At 39.3% G+C, this 19,168-nt stretch overlaps 1 protein-coding gene across 1 annotated transcript in view; it reads right to left on the minus strand.

Moving 5' to 3' along the window:
- Nucleotides 1-663: 663 nt before the first annotated feature.
- Nucleotides 664-19,168, minus strand: part of SYN3 (synapsin III) — a 694,683-nt gene continuing 676,178 nt past the window's right edge. Inside the window, exons 12-13 of the mRNA XM_053718968.1 lie at nt 2,682-2,979; nt 664-1,956 (exon numbers count right to left, since the gene is read on the minus strand). Of these exons, the coding sequence (XP_053574943.1) occupies nt 1,824-1,956; nt 2,682-2,979 (431 nt within the window). The 3' untranslated portion in view covers nt 664-1,823. The remainder of the gene's footprint in view (nt 1,957-2,681; nt 2,980-19,168) is intronic.

The raw sequence follows: 19,168 nt of genomic DNA on the forward strand, positions 1-19,168 counted from the left end.
TTCTACTAAAAGTGTTTCTGTTTTTCAGCAGCTTACACAATAAGTGCACCATGTACCAGCATGTAAACACCACAAGTCGCAGAGAGTCAGCAGTGGCTTGTGTGACACAAAGGAAAGAGTCAGTAATAGCGTAACAAATTAGAGCATGTTATTTTATTACTAGCGATGCTGCACAGTGTTTAACCCCCGAAACAAAAGCACTGCTGGTCCCGAATGGAAACTGCTGCATGACCCAGCTGTGTGATTCGTGCTGCTGATTGGCTGAGCGTCAGTTTCTGCTCAGCACCCGTACTGCCCTGCAGGTCCTGAACAGTACTTTAAATTATGTGTTTAACCCTCCCAAAAAAAAGTTTGCTTTATTGCTAGTGCTAAAATGACATGCTCTAATGAGCTATTTTATCACTATAATGGTCCCAGTTGTCACTGATGCAATATACACCACCACCAGCTATCTGATCCTCTAGACACACACATATATATGTAAGTTAACCGCTGAATTCTTTTTGGTAATGGAAGGATATTGCAGACATGCTATTTAAAATTTGAGCGCACCCATGCACATTTCAATTTTGACTTTTCTAGACTTTAATCTTAAACAAAATGCGACACAAATAAATTAATTGGATGGGATCAAATAATGGATATAAATCGGATCCACAGACATTAGTGAGACTAGATTTATTAACCTTTTTTTAACGTGCACATGTGATCTACCTCTGTGCATGCCAAATGTAATGAATCACATTTTACTTGTGCAAAATATGTATTAAGCAGGTGTATAGCTCGCCTCAATAAACACCTACGCATTTAGTTTCATAAAATGATTCACTACTGGCTGTTAGGAAAATGGGAAATTGTGATCTACATTTTTTATGTGTTTTTATTAGTGATATGAGACTGATGATCAGCCAATGGTCTTTATTATTACCTAATAGTTTTGCTTCTGCTTAATAGCAGTGCCTCTGATATTCTTGTAGAACAAGGAATAACACTGAGGTTAGACTAGATAAACAAAAAGTACATTCATATCACAAGTAAATGCACTGGTAGTAATGGGTTAAATTGTGTAATTGTCAGTAGTAGAAAGGATAATCTCTGATATGGTATAGCTGGATAATTGCAGCATTCTGGGACTATGGCTAGCACTGAAAGAAGACAGTCATGTAAATACAATGGTTTGGAAGAGATGGCTCATCAGGTTCTTATAGTTTTAAATGTTCAGTCTTGCATATAAGTAATCAAAAATACACCTTCAGTTATATCTGATGTCATCACATGAAGCTAGGCAAACATCTGGTAGTTAGTATGCTGCAAAAATAAACTAGGGACCTAGTTATTCTGCTGTCTGATAGGATGGCATGAAGGCAAAACTAGTAGATGCATAGTTTTTTTTTTCATTGGTGGGCTCAGATCTTGGTCAATATATTAGTGCACTTTCTATTGGTATTTCAAAGGAGAAGAAGGTCCATAAAATGGTTTATCCAATCATTAGATAACCAAGTAATGATGCTGACAACTCCGCTGTACAATGCTTTGCCATTGCTAAAGTTAAGTAGGAAAGCAGCTTTATGTGCCTTGAGGCATTAGCTGGTATTGGTGGTACATGGTCTGTAGACAGAAAACCAAAAGAAGACAGTTAAGTGTCCTAGGGCATTTTTTCTTGGTGATAAAAATAGTTTTGTTTTCTGTATTATTAATCTGTATGACGGATGTTTACAGGGCTTGATCTGCTGCCTTTAGGGTATGAAGTAGTACTGGGAATAGACGGCTGGAAGATATTACTGTCACCACAAAGGCTGATGTTTAGGGAAAGACAGCTGTGATTAGTCTGAGAAGAGGCTGGCAAAGGATTTCCTCAAGTTACGGATGGTTTCTGCCTTTGCTTCGTCTTCATTTCCACCTCCACGCTGAGAAGGATCTGAGATATTGATGTTGTTGGTCAGAGACTGGGATTTGCTGAAATGAAAAAAGAAAAAGAAAAAAAAGATTAACAACACTCAAGATCCAAGACAAAAGCATCATTCATATATAGATAATATCCAAGCTTACTCTAACATATATGCTGACTGCTGCTTAACACATAGGTGAGATAGAAGTAAAACGTGTACAAGGCGCACACAAATACATCCATAAAATGTGTACGCAGGAATTTATTTATGTAAAACGACCCTTTCTCTTGGTAACATTTGTTAAATCAGCTCCTTTCTATGAGAGCATTTGATAATAGAAATTATTTAGAAAGTTTTTAAAAATCATACACTGCATCTGAATCATGTAAGTTTTTCCTTTTGATTTTCAATGCTCTATAAAGTATCAACAAATGATGCACTGTTTGATAATGAAGTAGCAGGTGGGTTAGAGTACATTTTACTTCTGAGACATCACAATATTTACATCACAGGGTAGAGGTTGCTGTACGTGGTTACAGAATTGAGAGAATTTTATTTATTTTAAATCTTATAATAAGCTCAAAAATAAATAAGCAGATAATGATCAAGCTTTAATTATGATGATAAAATACTGCAGAAAAAATATATTAGAAATATAGTTTTTAAATCCACATTTTTCCCTGATACATTTGTAGATTTTTTAAAAAATAAAAAAAATATGTAGGATTCCAAGGTTTTCTCTGCTGTCTATATTAAACTAAAAATATTATATAAAAGCAACAAAGAATTTACTTAAGATGAGGATGGGGTGGTTGCTGTGGCTTGGATGTTGGCAAAGATCCTTGTTGGGTCAGTGCCTGACCCTGGGCAGGTGGTCTTTGTTGTTGAGGAGAAGCATTTCCAGGCTTTGGGGACTGGTTAGGAGGAGTTCCACTTGCAGGCTGAGAAACGTGTGGAGAGTTTGTAGACCTCTGCGGCTGTGGAGATGTGGGCTGTGATGCCTGGGGCTGCTGGCCCTGTGGAGAAAGCCTCTGTTGTGGAGGTGGCCCTGTTCTTGCAGGAGGGGTACCTTGAGTCTGACGGGGTCCACCTGTAGGATAGTACCAGAAAGCACATATATAGTGAACAGTGTACATGTGTGAAATGCAGTCTAATTTCCTCAGTAAATAAACACTTAACATTAAAGAGAGCGCATCATTCCCATTAATATTTATTTCACAGGATGGTGAGAACCCATGAGCCATCACATTAAATTCTAGTCCTACAGGAGGAGGCAAAACATCACAAAACAGAGCTTTAATTGCTCCCACTTTCCCACGATTCCATAGTCAATATTTTGCCTCCCAGAAGGAGTGCTGGTGAAATTTGAAGTGCTGATCTACATGTCAATTGTAAGGGGTTCTCATACCAATGTAAGATCCATTGCCCCTTTAGAGAGCCGGGTATAGGACAGAGGGGTGTACAGGAGTACAACTGGCAATGAGTAATTCTCCTTTGTGTGCTTACTAGCCTGCCTCAGGTATTTCTAGGATTCATCCTGCAGCCTCCACCTGTTGGCCTCCATGGTGTACTCCTACTTCAGACCCTGTGTCAGTGCATACTACTACTCATCTACTGGAAGCAGGTCTCCTCCAGCTTGGTAAGCACGTTAGAGTGGGTGCTGACAAGTAATCGGGTATTTGCACTCACATAGCCCACAGGCTATTAACATAAACATGCACAGGATTCACATAGCCTGGGCAACTAATATAACTTACAACAAAACATCTGCATATTCTGTAGGATTGTATACTATGCAGTTGCTCTACAAGCTGATTTAAAGAGTCTTTACTAGGACAGAAGCCTTTGAACTAGCAAAGGGTATGGGTGTCAGTAGGGCAGAACATCTGGAGGTGAATGCAAATTCAGAATTGAGGAAACAATTGGTCTTTGCAACTTGCTCAAGAACCAGATCTTTATGGAATCTTGCGGGATGCCTATTTGACTAAACTGAAAAGCTTTTAGCTAATTTTTTTTAAATGTAGTTTGTGTATGTGTGAGATTATTTAATCAGTGTGCTGATTTATAGACTGGATATCCATTATCAAGCTGTAAAATCTTCTTGTAAATGTATAAATATTACAGCAAACTCAGCCCTCGTAGTGTGGTATACCTTTAACTCTAACTCCTCCTATGTGATCTCCTTCCTATTTAAGGACTACCTGTTGCATTCATTTACTGCCTGATTATTGAAGTCATACCTACTCTGTTGTAGCTATTCTTATTTCAGGTCTCCTATCACTTGTATCCTGTGCAAAGTATCGTTCCAATATTTACTTTTGTTACCTTTTTGAATCTCTTATGTTCTTGTCGCAACTTTGTTATTACCGAGTCTGGATCACTGAACGGCCGGATCTACTTTTTTACCGCTACCCGGAAGTAAGCCGCATTCACACACGCTGCCTGTCCCAGACACGGATCTCCCAATGCGGTAACGGAACACTCACGGTCCTTAAGGTGGTAACGTGCACAAACTAAACTAAAGCCTTTAAGCTTCTTACCTGCATGTTGTTGTCACCATTCTGAATTATTGGGCAAATCCTATCATCTGCAATATCCATTACAAACAAACAATGTGTGTCTGCGGAGTGTCTGAACTTGTAAATATTTTAGGATGTGTGTGATTGCGTGAAGTAAAGGAGTTCTATTTTGTTACTATCATTACTGATTCAGACCGTGTCAGTATATCTACTCCTTCTGTGGCTTCCATTAGATATATATTGAACATATGATATGTATCTCATTATTATATCCTTATCTTTATTAACACTTAAGTTTGTAGTTAATACTAAAATTCATCATATATTAAATGTCTCATATTGTCTAATCAGGCTACATAGAAGTTGTTTTCTGATTAGTACAAAAAAGAGCAACAAGCTCTAATTTTAGGGCTAACCTTTATAACCATTGCCATAAATACTTGTTTTCTGAATTACAAAGCTCACAATACCACATAATAATCAGGCCCAAAAGACAATCAAAATCTTTTTTTGATTGGAATATTTACTATTATGGATCCTAATGAAATAAAGAAGGAGTTTAATAATGTCTATCTCAAACTTGATTATTTGGCAAGAGCAGTAACTGAAGTGCAAACTGAAAATGCTGCACTTAAAACTATAGTTAAAGATTATGTTTCACAAAAACCTCATGATCCACCTGAACCTCATATTAATTATCCACAACCTTTCTCAGGGAAACGTTCTGAGTTCAGGGAATTTAAGAATGCCTGTAACTTATTATTCTCCCTTAGACCTAAGACTTATCACACTGAGCGGATTAAAGTATGTACCACAATATCTTTTTTACAAGGTGAACCTAGGACTTGGGCTAATAGGTTTTTTGAAAACAATAACCCTATCCTAGATTCATTACAGGATTTTTTTTCTGCTTTGACTAGTCTATATCAAGACTCAAATACTCAAATAAATGCTGAAACGAGATTAAGGTCTTTAAAACAGGGTAAGAGAAATGTGGAAGATTATACCACTGAGTTTCAGATGTGGGCAGAGGACTCTCAGTGGAATGAAATCAGTTTAAAGAATCAATATCGTCTGGGGTTGTCTGAATCACTCAAAGATGAACTTTCACGTCTTGAAATCCCTGATACTCTTGAGGGTCTTATCAAATTAAGCACCTCTTTGGATCGACGTTTGAGAGAAAGGAGAGCAGAGAGGGCCTCTTATGATACCCCATCCAGGAAACCTTACCAAGTCACCACAAGCCATGACAGAGCTCATGGCAGTGCTACCGCCATGGAGATTGGAGTTCTTAGAGGACCTCTGCCACCAGAGGAAAAAATTAGAAGGAGGTTGGAAAACCTCTGTTTATACTGTGCTCAAAAGGAACATTCAGTATCCACTTGTCCTATGTTAAAAAAACAAAAGAATGGTAAGACAATAACCAGTGACTTTATTTACAGCATTGCAAATGATACCCATATGACTTTGTCCATTTCTCTACAGTGGGATCAGAAAAATATCCAAACCAAGGCATTAATTGATTCAGGAGCATCCGGCAATTACATTGATTCCACCTATGTATATAAAAATAAAATACCAGTTATATGCAAACAAAACCCTGTCTCCATTAAGTTAATAGATGGTTCATTCATAGAACAAGGACCTATCACACATCATACTGTTCCCCTGCTTGTAACATCATCCCAAGGACACACTGAATATTTATCCTTTGATCTCATATCCATACATCAGCATACTCTCATCTTAGGGTATCCTTGGTTGAAGAAACACAACCCAAACATAAATTGGGTTTCAAATAAGGTAACATTAGATTCTGCCTTTTGCTCAAAGACTTGTTACCCACATCAAACCATAGCGTCACTTGATAATGGTTTACCCTCGTGTTATCAGGATTTGGCAGAAGTATTCAATTTAAAAGAGGCAGAAAACCTTCCACCCCATAGGGATTTTGACTGCCCTATCGATATAATACCTGGTTCTAAAATCCCTCATGGTAAGATCTATCCTCTCTCTCAAGAGGAACTTCAATATATTAGAAATTACCTAGACGAAAATTTACGTAAGGGATTTATTTCACACTCCACATCCCCTGCAGCTGCAGGAAAGTTTCTAGTAAGAAACAAGGATGGTACCATAAGACCTATTATTGATTATAGGGCATTGAATAACATCACAATAAAAAACAGATACCCTTTACCTTTAATACCAGAACCTTTGGAGCGTCTAACTGGTGCCACTATTTACACCAAACTAGATTTAAAGGGGGCTTATAATTTGATTAGAATCAAAGAAGGTCACAAATGGAAAACGGCATTCCGGACTAGATATGGCCTTTTTCAGTATAATGTAATGCCTTTCGGTCTGAGTAATGCCCCAGCAACTTTTCAGTTTTTTATAAACGAGATATTCCGTGACCTGATTGACGTTTGTGTCATAATATACCTTGATGACATCCTAATTTATTCTAGAACACCACAGGAACATGAAAAACATGTACGCTGGGTATTAACTCGTTTAAAAGAACACAAATTATATGCTAAACTGGAAAAATGTTCTTTTCATGTCACAGAAATAAAATTCTTGGGTTACATCATCAGTCCCAACAAAATACAAATGGATCCGGAGAAGGTATCAGCAATTTTGAATTGGCCTACTCCCACTTCAACAAAATCTGTACAACGATTCATTGGTTTTGCGAATTTTTATAGAAAGTTTATTAAAAATTTCTCTTCAATCGTTAAACCATTAACAGCACTTACTAGTGAAAAACAAAGATTTAAATGGACAGAATCCGCAAGTCAAGCTTTCAACAAGTTGAAAGAATATTTTACCACAGCACCCATCCTAGCTATGCCAGACTTTGATTTGGAATTTATTCTTGAAGTAGATGCATCTGACTCAGGTATCGGTGCAGTATTATCACAACAGGATAAAAACATGACTGAGATTCATCCTATTGCTTTTTATTCGAAGATGTTGACTAGCGCTGAGAAAAACTATAGCATAGGAGATAAAGAACTTCTAGCTATAAAACGTGCTCTAGAACACTGGAGACATTTATTAGAAGGTTCCAAACTGCCTTTTAAGATTTTTACCGACCATAAAAATCTTGAATTCCTAAAGACAAGTAAGACTTTGCACGCCAAGCAAGATGGTCGATATTTTTTGATCGTTTTAATTTTCTTCTAACATACAGACCGGGACACTTGAATAACAAAGCCGATGCTCTCTCTAGACAACATGATCAAGACACTCAAGATCAAATCAACCAAATCATTCCAAAAGAAAAAATTATAGGTTTACTAACACCTTTGGAAGAAGATATATTAAAAGAATTAAAGCATGAACCACCACATGGAATAGACTGTCAGAAAGATTCCAATACTGGTCTTTTTTACCATAAATCTAAACTTTACATCCCCCAACAAATGAGATCTTCCATCCTTAAACAAACCCATGATGGGACACTTGCGGGTCATCCAGGTATTTCTAAAACTATTGACCTAACTAGGAGAAATTATTGGTGGCCACTCATGGATACTTATATAACAAATTATGTAAAACATTGTGATACCTGCGCCAGAAACAAGTTAGTTGACAAAAGACCATCAGGTCTTTTGTCTCCTCTGCCTATTCCTGACAAACCCTGGAGTACCATATCAATGGACTTTATTGTTGAATTACCTGAATCCCATCAATACAATACTATCTTAGTTGTCATTAACCATTTAACAAGACTGGCTCATTACATTCCATTAAAAGGTCTTCCTACAGCTTTCACAACAGCTCATGTTTTCTTAGACAATATAGTTCGCTTACATGGATTGCCTAAAGTTATTATAACTGACCGTGGTACTCAGTTTACCTCTAATTTTTGGAAATCTTTATGCAAGCTAATCCAGATTGATTCACGATACTCGACTGCATTTCACCCCCAGACAAATGGTCTCACAGAACGACTTAACCAAACCCTTGAGCAATATCTTCGCTGCTACATATCTCATCTTCAGGATGATTGGTCATCTTATCTACCTTTGGCGGAGTTCTGTTATAACAATACCACTTCTTCATCAACTAAACTATCCCCATTCTTTGTTACTTACGGATATCATCCTACCACCATCTCTTTGACTTCTCAACAAGTGAACTCACCCTCTGCATTGGATTTTGCGACTAATTTACATGAAAGGCTGGACATCCTGAAAAAACATCTTTCAGAAGCCAAAGAATATCAGAAAAGGTTGTATGATACCCATCATACAGCAGGTCCTACTTATCAAATTGGAGATTTAGTTCTGCTATCGACAAAGAATCTTAAACTTTCCGTTCCTAGCAAAAAGCTAGCTAATCAATACTTGGGTCCTTTTAAGGTGTTTAAAATAATCAACCCCAATGCTGTGAGATTGGAGCTTCCTCAGGATTTTAAGATTCACCCCTCTTTCCACGTCTCTTTGCTGAAGCCATATCTTCCTTCACCTCAGTCCCTCTCCTTGTCTAGACCACCTCCGATACTCATTGATGATCGAGAGGAGTATGAGGTTGAAGCTGTGTTGGATTCTAGGATCCATAGACGGAGGTTGGAGTACCTTGTGAAATGGAAGGGTTATGGTTCGGAGGATAACTCTTGGCAACTTCATTCTGATCTTCGCACTCCCCGTCTTCTGCGGAATTTTCATCGCCGCTATCCTGAGAAACCTAGTTTGGAATCCCCTGGGGTGCTTCCTTGAAGGCGGGGAGATGTAGTATACCTTTAACTCTAACTCCTCCTATGTGATCTCCTTCCTATTTAAGGACTACCTGTTGCATTCATTTACTGCCTGATTATTGAAGTCATACCTACTCTGTTGTAGCTATTCTTATTTCAGGTCTCCTATCACTTGTATCCTGTGCAAAGTATCGTTCCAATATTTACTTTTGTTACCTTTTTGAATCTCTTATGTTCTTGTCGCAACTTTGTTATTACCGAGTCTGGATCACTGAACGGCCGGATCTACTTTTTTACCGCTACCCGGAAGTAAGCCGCATTCACACACGCTGCCTGTCCCAGACATGGATCTCCCAATGCGGTAACGGAACACTCACGGTCCTTAAGGTGGTAACGTACACGAACTAAACTAAAGCCTTTAAGCTTCTTACCTGCATGTTGTTGTCACCATTCTGAATTATTGGGCAAATCCTATTATCTGCAATATCCATTACAAACAAACAATGTGTGTCTGCGGAGTGTCTGAACTTGTAAATATTTTAGGATGTGTGTGATTGCGTGAAGTAAAGGAGTTCTATTTTGTTACTATCATTACTGATTCAGACCGTGTCAGTATATCTACTCCTTCTGTGGCTTCCATTAGATATATATTGAACATATGATATGTATCTCATTATTATATCCTTATCTTTATTAACACTTAAGTTTGTAGTTAATACTAAAATTCATCATATATTAAATGTCTCATATTGTCTAATCAGGCTACATAGAAGTTGTTTTCTGATTAGTACAAAAAAGAGCAACAAGCTCTAATTTTAGGGCTAACCTTTATAACCATTGCCATAAATACTTGTTTTCTGAATTACAAAGCTCACAATACCACACGTAGAAGATGGAATATAAACAGAAGTCCTTCAAATTCCTCAGTGACATTCAAAGCAAACATGGTGACTCCCTTCAGCATGCCACTTACAAAGCTGCATGTGAGCATCTGACATATTTGTGCAATGACATTCAAGTGAAAATATACAGTGTCTACTTGCTTTGCAATTGCTGACGTTGGTCATGTGCCCCTCTGCATATTGTGATTACACACGATGATTCATGGGTGTAACACCACAAATATGACGTCATTATTCCTACACTGGGCTAACAGTGTATACTTTACTAAACACAGATGGTTCAGGGTGTAGAATCTTGTAGAAATAGTGAGTAAAGCAGATCATTAATATATCTTGTATTCCTTTGTCTAATGTTTTACACCTGACAAATTGTGCTATATATAATATGTTCTTAAGACCAGTAGATATCTAGCTGGTATATATTATTACGCTGTAGAATGGATAAATATATGGAAAAAAAAACTATTAACATTTGATATGGTTAAAGTTAAAGGGACATAAAAGTCAAAAGTAAACTTAATAGAACGTGCAATTTTAAAATAATGTTATCAAATGTTTTCTATTATTAAATTGACTTTTCTCTTTTGGGGGCCAAATTTGGAGCTTGATACCCCTGTTTCTCGCCGGAAACAGCAAGACCGCTGCTACTTAACTGGTCGGCTGCCTCTGAGGCTGCGGTCTGCAATCCACCCAATTCTATACAATCGGGTTGATTGACACCCCCTGCTAACGGTCGATTGGCTGCAAATCTGCAGGGGGGGGCATTGCACAAGCAGTTCTGGTAAACTGCTTGTGCAATGTTAAATGCCGACAGCGTATGCTGTCGGCATTCAGCGATGTCTATCGGACATGATACGCTACAGTGTATCATGTCAGACAGACATTGATAAATTGGCCCCTTGGTATCTGTTGTTGAGAAGCATACCTAGGTAGTCTTATAAGCAACAGTGCACTACTGGGAGCTAGCTCATGATCGGTGGCTATGCACATATTCCTCTCAGCATTGGCTCCCCAGATGTGTTCAGCTAGGTCCTAGTAGTGCATTCCTGTTCTTTAACTGCAGACTTTAACTATGTGTTTATCCAATTTGCAGGGTTTAAACATCTATTATATTTAAGTAATAGTGCAATAATAAAATACATAGAACATTTTCCTTTTGCACTTTTAAGTCCTTTGAACATTGGGCTTTACATGTTTCAGAAGGAGCTCCTTGAAGTGCATGACAGAATTGTTTTAGAGTTTACTGTCTCTTTAAATAATTATGTTATGGTCTCATATCTTATAAAATTGGTTGCACTGAAGTTGAGGAAAATATGTGAGATTGTTGGGTCAAATAAATATTGTGTTGAATATTTTCATAATATTGTTTGTATATACAACTTTTTTTAATGGGGTTTGTAAGACCTTAGGAATGCTGCATGTGTGCTCAGTGCTGTGCATGGTGTGTCACTTGTTTGGAATAGACTGAAGATAACAGGCGAAAGAGCTGTATACCATCAGATGCTCAATGCTGCTACAGAGGCTGCACCCGCTGGAGCCTCTATTTACTGTGTAAAACAGAGAGTAATATTCTGTGCCTAGGGGTCTAGAGCAGTGATGACGAGTGCCCAAATTCCAACGCAAAAGTGCAAACACTGCAATTAAACCTGAATACTGAGGGGCTTTTTATTAGAAAAACACTTCATACAAATGTCTGAGCTAAGTAACTACTTTTGACTCAAAATAAAAACACAATAATAGAGGTTTCAATGATACAGTCTTCATTGGAAAACAACGACCAATTCCCTTGCTAATTCACTCTCTTTCAAATCCTACAGCAGCACCATTAAATTCAGTGTTCAAGAAAAAAAGAAAATACAGGTGAATTATAGAGCTAATGAGAACCAAGGGATTTAAAGACTGCAGAGTATAGAAAGTGACATGTTTTTCATATGCTTGTAAGTACGGTGCAGACCTTTATGAAACTTATTTTAATTCAGTCAAAAGATAGAACAGTGATGTAGAATAGCCAAACATAGTAAGGGAATTCAGCACTCTTGTGAAAAGCAAACCAAAAAATGTCAAATAGGACAATAAGCATTATAAAAAGGTACGCATGTCAAATCACTGTTGCCGAAGTGGTCTCATACACAACTGAAAATGTAAAATAAAAACATATAGCAGATGTGCTTTAGTTTTTGGACGAATGCACATTCGTCACGAAAATGAGATTGTTGTTTCATTTTAACGAATGAATACACCAACGAAAATAAAGAAAAAGAAAAAATACTGATGAAAATTCAGTATACGTTTTGTTTTAAAAGTGCAGCAACTGAAGATTCGGGAAAATTGATTTCCCTGAATATTGGGAATGAACATTTTGTCCGAAACAAAAAATTTTTCGCTGCACATGTCTAAAAAAGCTGGCACTCAGAACTGTACATTATGTTCTCATACTAGAGCTAGAGCAGCAAATGATAATGCCTTAGTCCGGATATGCATCCTATGGCATGTGATGTGTTACAAGGCACATCACATACGACAGTCATAAACAGTCCTGAATGAGTGCTGGCATAGTGCGGATCACCTGCCAGGATCCTACGCTCTGGAACACTACACAGCTACACAAACCCTCTCATGGGCTGACTTGCCCAGTCAGTCCACCCCTGCCCAAAAACTTACTTCCTCAGCTGCTGCCTCCACCGCTACTACTGTCTTACTCTTTCCCTAATGCCTGTGCTATCACTGTATTTTTCTCTTCTGGTCATATCTTTTTTTCATGTCATTTTCTTTGTAGTTGGCTATTTGTGATGCAAATAGCATCATTTATTTACCTGTTTGTTGGAATAATCCTAGGGGGCACTTTTTTTTATTGGACTGCTGTTTTGTGACATTTTGACCCTGCTTGTTTTTTTGACTATTCTCTGGCTTAAGAACTGTTTCCAAATTTGTCCTTGGACTGTTTGCACTACTCTTAAGCCTAATGATGTTTGTCTTGTCCTTAGCCTGTTTACTGCAGACCTCTGCCTGAACCTTGACATGATTCTGCCTAACACTTTTGAACCAGCTTGCCCACATAGAAGCTGACTTCTGCCTGAAGACTTCATTTTCTGTCTTGTCCTGAGTCTCATCCAGTCTGTTGAGACAGTGTAACAATTAATATCCACTTCTCAATCTCTGGGTACATTCCTGGATGGATAATTTCCCCAAAATGTTTGTGACATTCTTGCCTAGAAGACAATTGTCTTGTATTTCGGGTCTGGACCCTTATTGGATGTAGAAATCTCAACTGTTCTGCATTATGTTGTATGGCTCCAAATAAGGAACTCATTTATCTATGTTTCACCTATTCCATAAACATAATGCTATGATTATCAATACTGTACAATTAACAGTTGTCATGATATGCATATTGCTCCTCAAATCCAAATGTAGGTGAGAAAGTGCTAAATTTAGACACTGTCTTTCTGAACTTTTGACCATGCAGTATACATAAATAAATGTAGTTTTTAATTAAGAAAAGTGGCTGAAATTGATCATGCCTTCATTACAGGAAACATTGTTGCAGAAACCACTGTTCTGTTAAAGCCTTGCCTCTCAAAAAATGGGTCATGTAAGCCAAACCCTTCCAGAAATGGGTCATTCAAACCCTGCATCTCCAAACATGGGTTGTGTAGCCCCACCTCTCCACACATGGGTTGTGTAACGCCGCCTCTCCACACATGGGTTGTGTAGCCCCGCCTCTCCACACATGGGTTGTGTAGCTCTGCCTTTCACAACATGGGGTTGTGTAATATCACCTCTTCAAACATGGGTTATGTAGCCCCACCTCTCCACACATGGGTTGTGCAGCCCCGCCTCTCCAAAAATGGGTTGTGCAACCCCGCCTCTCCAAACATGGGTTGTGTAGCCCCACCTCTACACACATGGGTTGTGTAACCCCACCTCTACACACATGGGTTGTGTAACCCCACCTCTACACACATGGGTTGTGTAGCCCCACCTCTACACACATGGGTTGTGTAGCCCCGCCTCTACACACATGGGTTGTGTAGCTCTGCCTCTCAAAACATGGGGGTTGTGTAATACCGCCTCTTCAAACATGGGTTGTGTAGCCCCACCTCTCCACACATGGGATGTGCAGCCCCGCCTCTCCAAAAATGGGTTGTGTAATCCCACCTCTACACGCATGGGTTGTGCAGCCCGCCTCTCCAAACATGGGTTGTGTAACCCCACCTCTACACACATGGGTTGTGTAGCCCCACCTCTACACACATGGGTTGTGTAGCCCCGCCTCTACACACATGGGTTGTGTAGCTCTGCCTCTCAAAACATGGGGGTTGTGTAATACCGCCTCTTCAAACATGGGTTGTGTAGCCCCACCTCTCAACACATGGGATGTGCAGCCCGCCTCTCCAAAAATGGGTTGTGTAATCCCACCTCTACACACATGGGTTGTGCAGCCCGCCTCTCCAAACATGGGTTGTGTAACCCCACCTCTACACACATGGGTTGTGTAGCCCCACCTCTACAAACATGGGTTGTGTAACCCCACCTCTACACACATGGGTTGTGTAACCCCACCTCTACACACATGGGTTGTGTAGTCCCACCTCTCCACAAATGGGTTGTGCAGCCCCGCCTCTCCAATAATGGGTTGTGTAATCTCACCTCTACACTCATGGGTTGTGTAGACCCACCTCTACACACATGGGCTGTGTAGCCCCAACCTCTTCAAACATAAGTGCCTAGCTCCACCTCTCCAAACATGAGTTGTGTAGCCAAGTCCCTACAAACATGGGTCAAACCATGGTTCTTTTGAAATTCAGCCTCAGTCCTTCAAACCCTTGAACCAGTTTTGATTTTTAGCTATTTGGATGTATATGGATGGGATTATACTACAATATCAAAGGAGAGTTCTATGTAAACAGCAAATGTGGTCTAAAAGAGGTGCAACCTGGTTGGACACCTTCCCATTAAACTAGCTGATGAGCTACTTTTGTTCTCTGTTGTTATAATATAACTTTACATGAAAGAGATAGACTTGTGTAGTGAAAATGCTTGCGATGCCAATCCTTTATAAATGTGCAATACACAAAGTGTCCATTAGAGGTCACTTGTGCACTGTTATATATTGCATTGCAGGCCCTATACAATTGAACATCATGTGAAATCCAGATATGATTCAACAACCTTAAAGGACATTTTTGTACTTCGTTAAAATTGCTTTCTTTACATTCTGAGTGACAGTACATAAAGCAGGAGGTGATTCCTTTGCCACTGGTTTGCTAAAGGGACATGGAAGTCAAAATTAAAGTGATAGTAAATTTGCCGCTCCTGCAAATAACCAGTCAAATATTAGTTAATTTTTAATATAACTTTCATTCATAAAGTAAGGGTTATACTGCCTAAAGGTTAAGTAAATGTTTAACATTACCCACTTTTTATATTGTTCCTCCATCTGCCGTTAAAGGGCCATAATACCCAAATGTTTAAACACTTGAAAGTGATGCAGTATAGCTGTAAAAAGCTGACTAGAAAATATCACCTGAACATCTCTATGTAAAAAAGAAAGATATTTTACCTCCAAAGTTCCTCAGTACCCACATCCCATTGTAAAGGATTTCTAAGCAGCATATTAGTATGTATGTCCGGGACAGCAGAAGGGATGAGCCTCGTGCACTCTCATGTTATTTCCCTATTCAGTGTAAGGAAGTTTAAATGAAATCTCATGAGAGTTAAGTCAAATCTCATGAGATCACAGTAAAAGAGTTCATGACCTCAGCACTGCTGATGCTGATTGGCTGCTGTTCATTTCTTCATTTTTTTTTTTTTTTTACCTGCAGCTGGGAGCAGCTGAGTATAACTTTTACACAGAACTTATTCTGCTGAGCTGAGGAGATTGTGAGGTAAAATATCTTCCTTCTTTACATAGAGATGCTCAGGTGATATTTTCCTGTCAGCTTTTTAGAGTTATACTGCATCAGTTTCAAGAGATTTAGCATATGAGTATTATGTCCCTTTAACAGCCTTTTCTTCTTTTTGTGACATTTATTCTATTTATCCAATCATAATGTGTGCCGTACGGCGCTACAAGGAAAAAAGCTAGTGTCGGAGCTGCTCATGCACTCTGATTTCTAGGACTCATGGGCTGCTCTCTATGTTACTAAAGAACACAAACAGGAAGTGTAGGGGCAGAGGAAGCTGTTGAATATGTCAGGAATAAATCAGAAATGTATTAAAAATATAAAAATAATAATTTTGCGGGGGGCGGAGCCGGCCGAAGATCGTAATGGCCGCATGATTCTTAGCTCCGGTTAGAGGAGCTCTTTCCACGGCAGTATCAGGGGACATACCGGCAATTGTAAAGCCGGTAAAAACAACCTAATACTAGGCGAAGCCTAGAGGCATCGAACAAAAAACTTTTGAGGCTTTGCCGAGGCGACTGAAGACTGCATCATATCCCGGAGCGTGTCAGGCCTAAGTGCTCACCATGTCAAAGTGAAAAGCTAACACACGCGCCATCGCTACCAGGGGTAAGAGTACAGCACTCCATCTACTACATGGATGTCTTACAGTTACCCTCTTAGAGACAATAAACGGAGGCTTTGTCGGCAGCATGACTTACTATTTGGGAAACAGACCAACATTGTGTTTATTAATGGAGTCGGTTTAGGCCCTCTCCGGACAGTTTATTATTAACTCCTGGGGCAGAAGCATTATATTTCCCGCAAATCCAGCCCTTTAAAAACCACGCAACACAGCGTTTAGGGGTGTGCTGCTACCGATTAGAAAACAACTTTAAACATGTGAACAGCTCCCAACACGCACCGCCTTAAGCAACCGAAAACGACCCTGATCTGCAGAGGTACAAAAGCCTGAAAGTGCCCAAACCAATCCTCAAATAGTGGTGCCTAGGCAGATTAGTACAGATTGGCAACGCTCTTGTTGTAAGGACACTGTTTTACAGCTCATTAAAAAGGACGTTTGCTTATTTATTTTTATTGCATCTTCACCCTGGGTTGTGATAATACTTGTCACCACAGTGCAGCAAAGTGTACAAGCTGATTCTTAACCACACTGATTCTACAAAGCCAGAAATGGCGTCTAGACGCACACCCAGGCCAGACAAAAATACTAAGGGCCTAACAACTCCCAATGCTAAAATGGACAACTTTTTTAAAGTCATGGAATCCTCCATGTCTGCTACAGCTGAACAGCCAGATGCTGAACAGACCACTTCTGAGATGGATTCTCCTGCTCTCCTCACTATAGCTGATATACAGAATCTGCCGACTAAAGCGGACTTTGCCTCTTTTTTCACCCAAGTTGGGAAACTTATTAAAGATGGACTATCTGACGTCAGGAAAGATCTCTCAGACTTGGGGGATAGAGTTATGCAGGCAGAGGAGGATTTGGAACAATTTTCCAATACTACAGAACTTCAAAACCGTACTCTTCAAGTGCATGATGATATGATACTACAGCTTCAAAACCAAGTCGAGGATTTAGACAACAGAGGGAGACGGCAGAATCTAAGAATAAGAGGCGTCTCAGAGACAGTTACAACATCCCAAATCCAACAGCACCTGCAGCAACTGTTCCAACACATCTTGCAAGAAGATATACCAGTTATCCCCTTAGACAGAGCCCACCGGGCCTTACGTCCGAAGCCACCAGAAGATAAGCCACCCAGAGACATAATTCTGCGATTTCAAAACTTCAAAGACAAGGAGAAAGTGATGACAGCCTCGCGGAAAACACGTCAAATCTTGTTTGAAGGAGATGCAATACAGATATATGCAGACCTAAGTAACATTACACTCTCCAAGCGCAGGGAGGCGAGATATCTCACAATGCACCTCCAGGATTTAAAAATACCCTACAGATGGGGTTTTCCCTTCTGTATTAAAGTGCTACACAACTCCCAGATTGTCACATATAGTCACCCAGATGACCTAGAGCAATTTTGCAGCAGTTTAAAGATTCCACCTCCATCTATAAGCTCATCTGAATCCACTTCAAGATCAGGAGATAACTCACTATCACCAGCACCGAAACAACAAAGACTTGCCTGGACAAAAGTTTCCAAGAAAACTAACAAAGGGAACCAGAAAACAGCCCAGCAGGAAGGAGAAATAACCTGAAATAAAGGACTTAAGAAACTGGTCCGCCTCATAATTGCCTATTATTCGGTAGAATACTATGCCAGGAATCTAGAAGTTTCTGGTAACCTGTGTAGGAAATGTTTTGTGTCCCTATACAATTGTATTATTACTGTAGAATAGATTAAAACTAGTATGCCAAACACTAGCCACCCCTCAGATAGTCCCCACTACCTGGTATTCAAATCTCAGATGGAAATGCTCCGTCATGGTAATTCTCTCTATTTACTATGACCCCCCCATCTTGTACGAGATACTGTTTTAAGTATTGTTGTTTTGTTATGTTATTGTTAATAGATTATATGTTTTACTTATTTTCTCTATTCCTTCCAGCGGATCCTTACACTAGAGGAGATCGCTGTTCCCTATACAACCCCTCTTTTCCTTCTTACCCTTTTTCTGACAGAGACGCAGCGGAAAGACATCAACAGCGAGCTTTCATACTCGGGTACTGTGACATGCAGCACGTAAACAATCACATTGAACTAGCAGACACCCCTTCCAATTCATATATAGCAATTGATAGGCTCTGCAAACAACACTACATAAACACTCTTCTTCATAACACGTATGGCAGTCCCTGATATGTTATTAATTTCCCAAAATGTTAAAGGCCTAAACTCACCCACTAAAAAATCCATTGCCCTCAATTGGTTTCATAAACATAAAGGAGAGGTGATCTTCCTACAAGAGACACACTTTTGCAAACATATGACACCGAAATGCTCCTCTAAACAATTTCCAATAGGATATTTTAATTCAGCACCTACTAAGCGGAACGGAGTAGGCATCCTATTTAGACACAATATCCCTTTCCAACTCACTCAGCAATATACAGACAATGAGGGACGATTTTTGATTTTAGTAGGTACAATATACAACCATCCAACCACACTTGCAACATATTATGCGCCAAACACTGGCCAGGCCCGTTTTTTCAAAAAACTGATTAGAAATTTATTAGAGGTAACACAGGGGGTGCTGATTCTAGCAGGAGATAGCAATG

Source organism: Bombina bombina, chromosome 6, assembly GCF_027579735.1.
Source record: "Bombina bombina isolate aBomBom1 chromosome 6, aBomBom1.pri, whole genome shotgun sequence".
NCBI classification, from domain to species: Eukaryota; Metazoa; Chordata; class Amphibia; order Anura; family Bombinatoridae; genus Bombina; species Bombina bombina.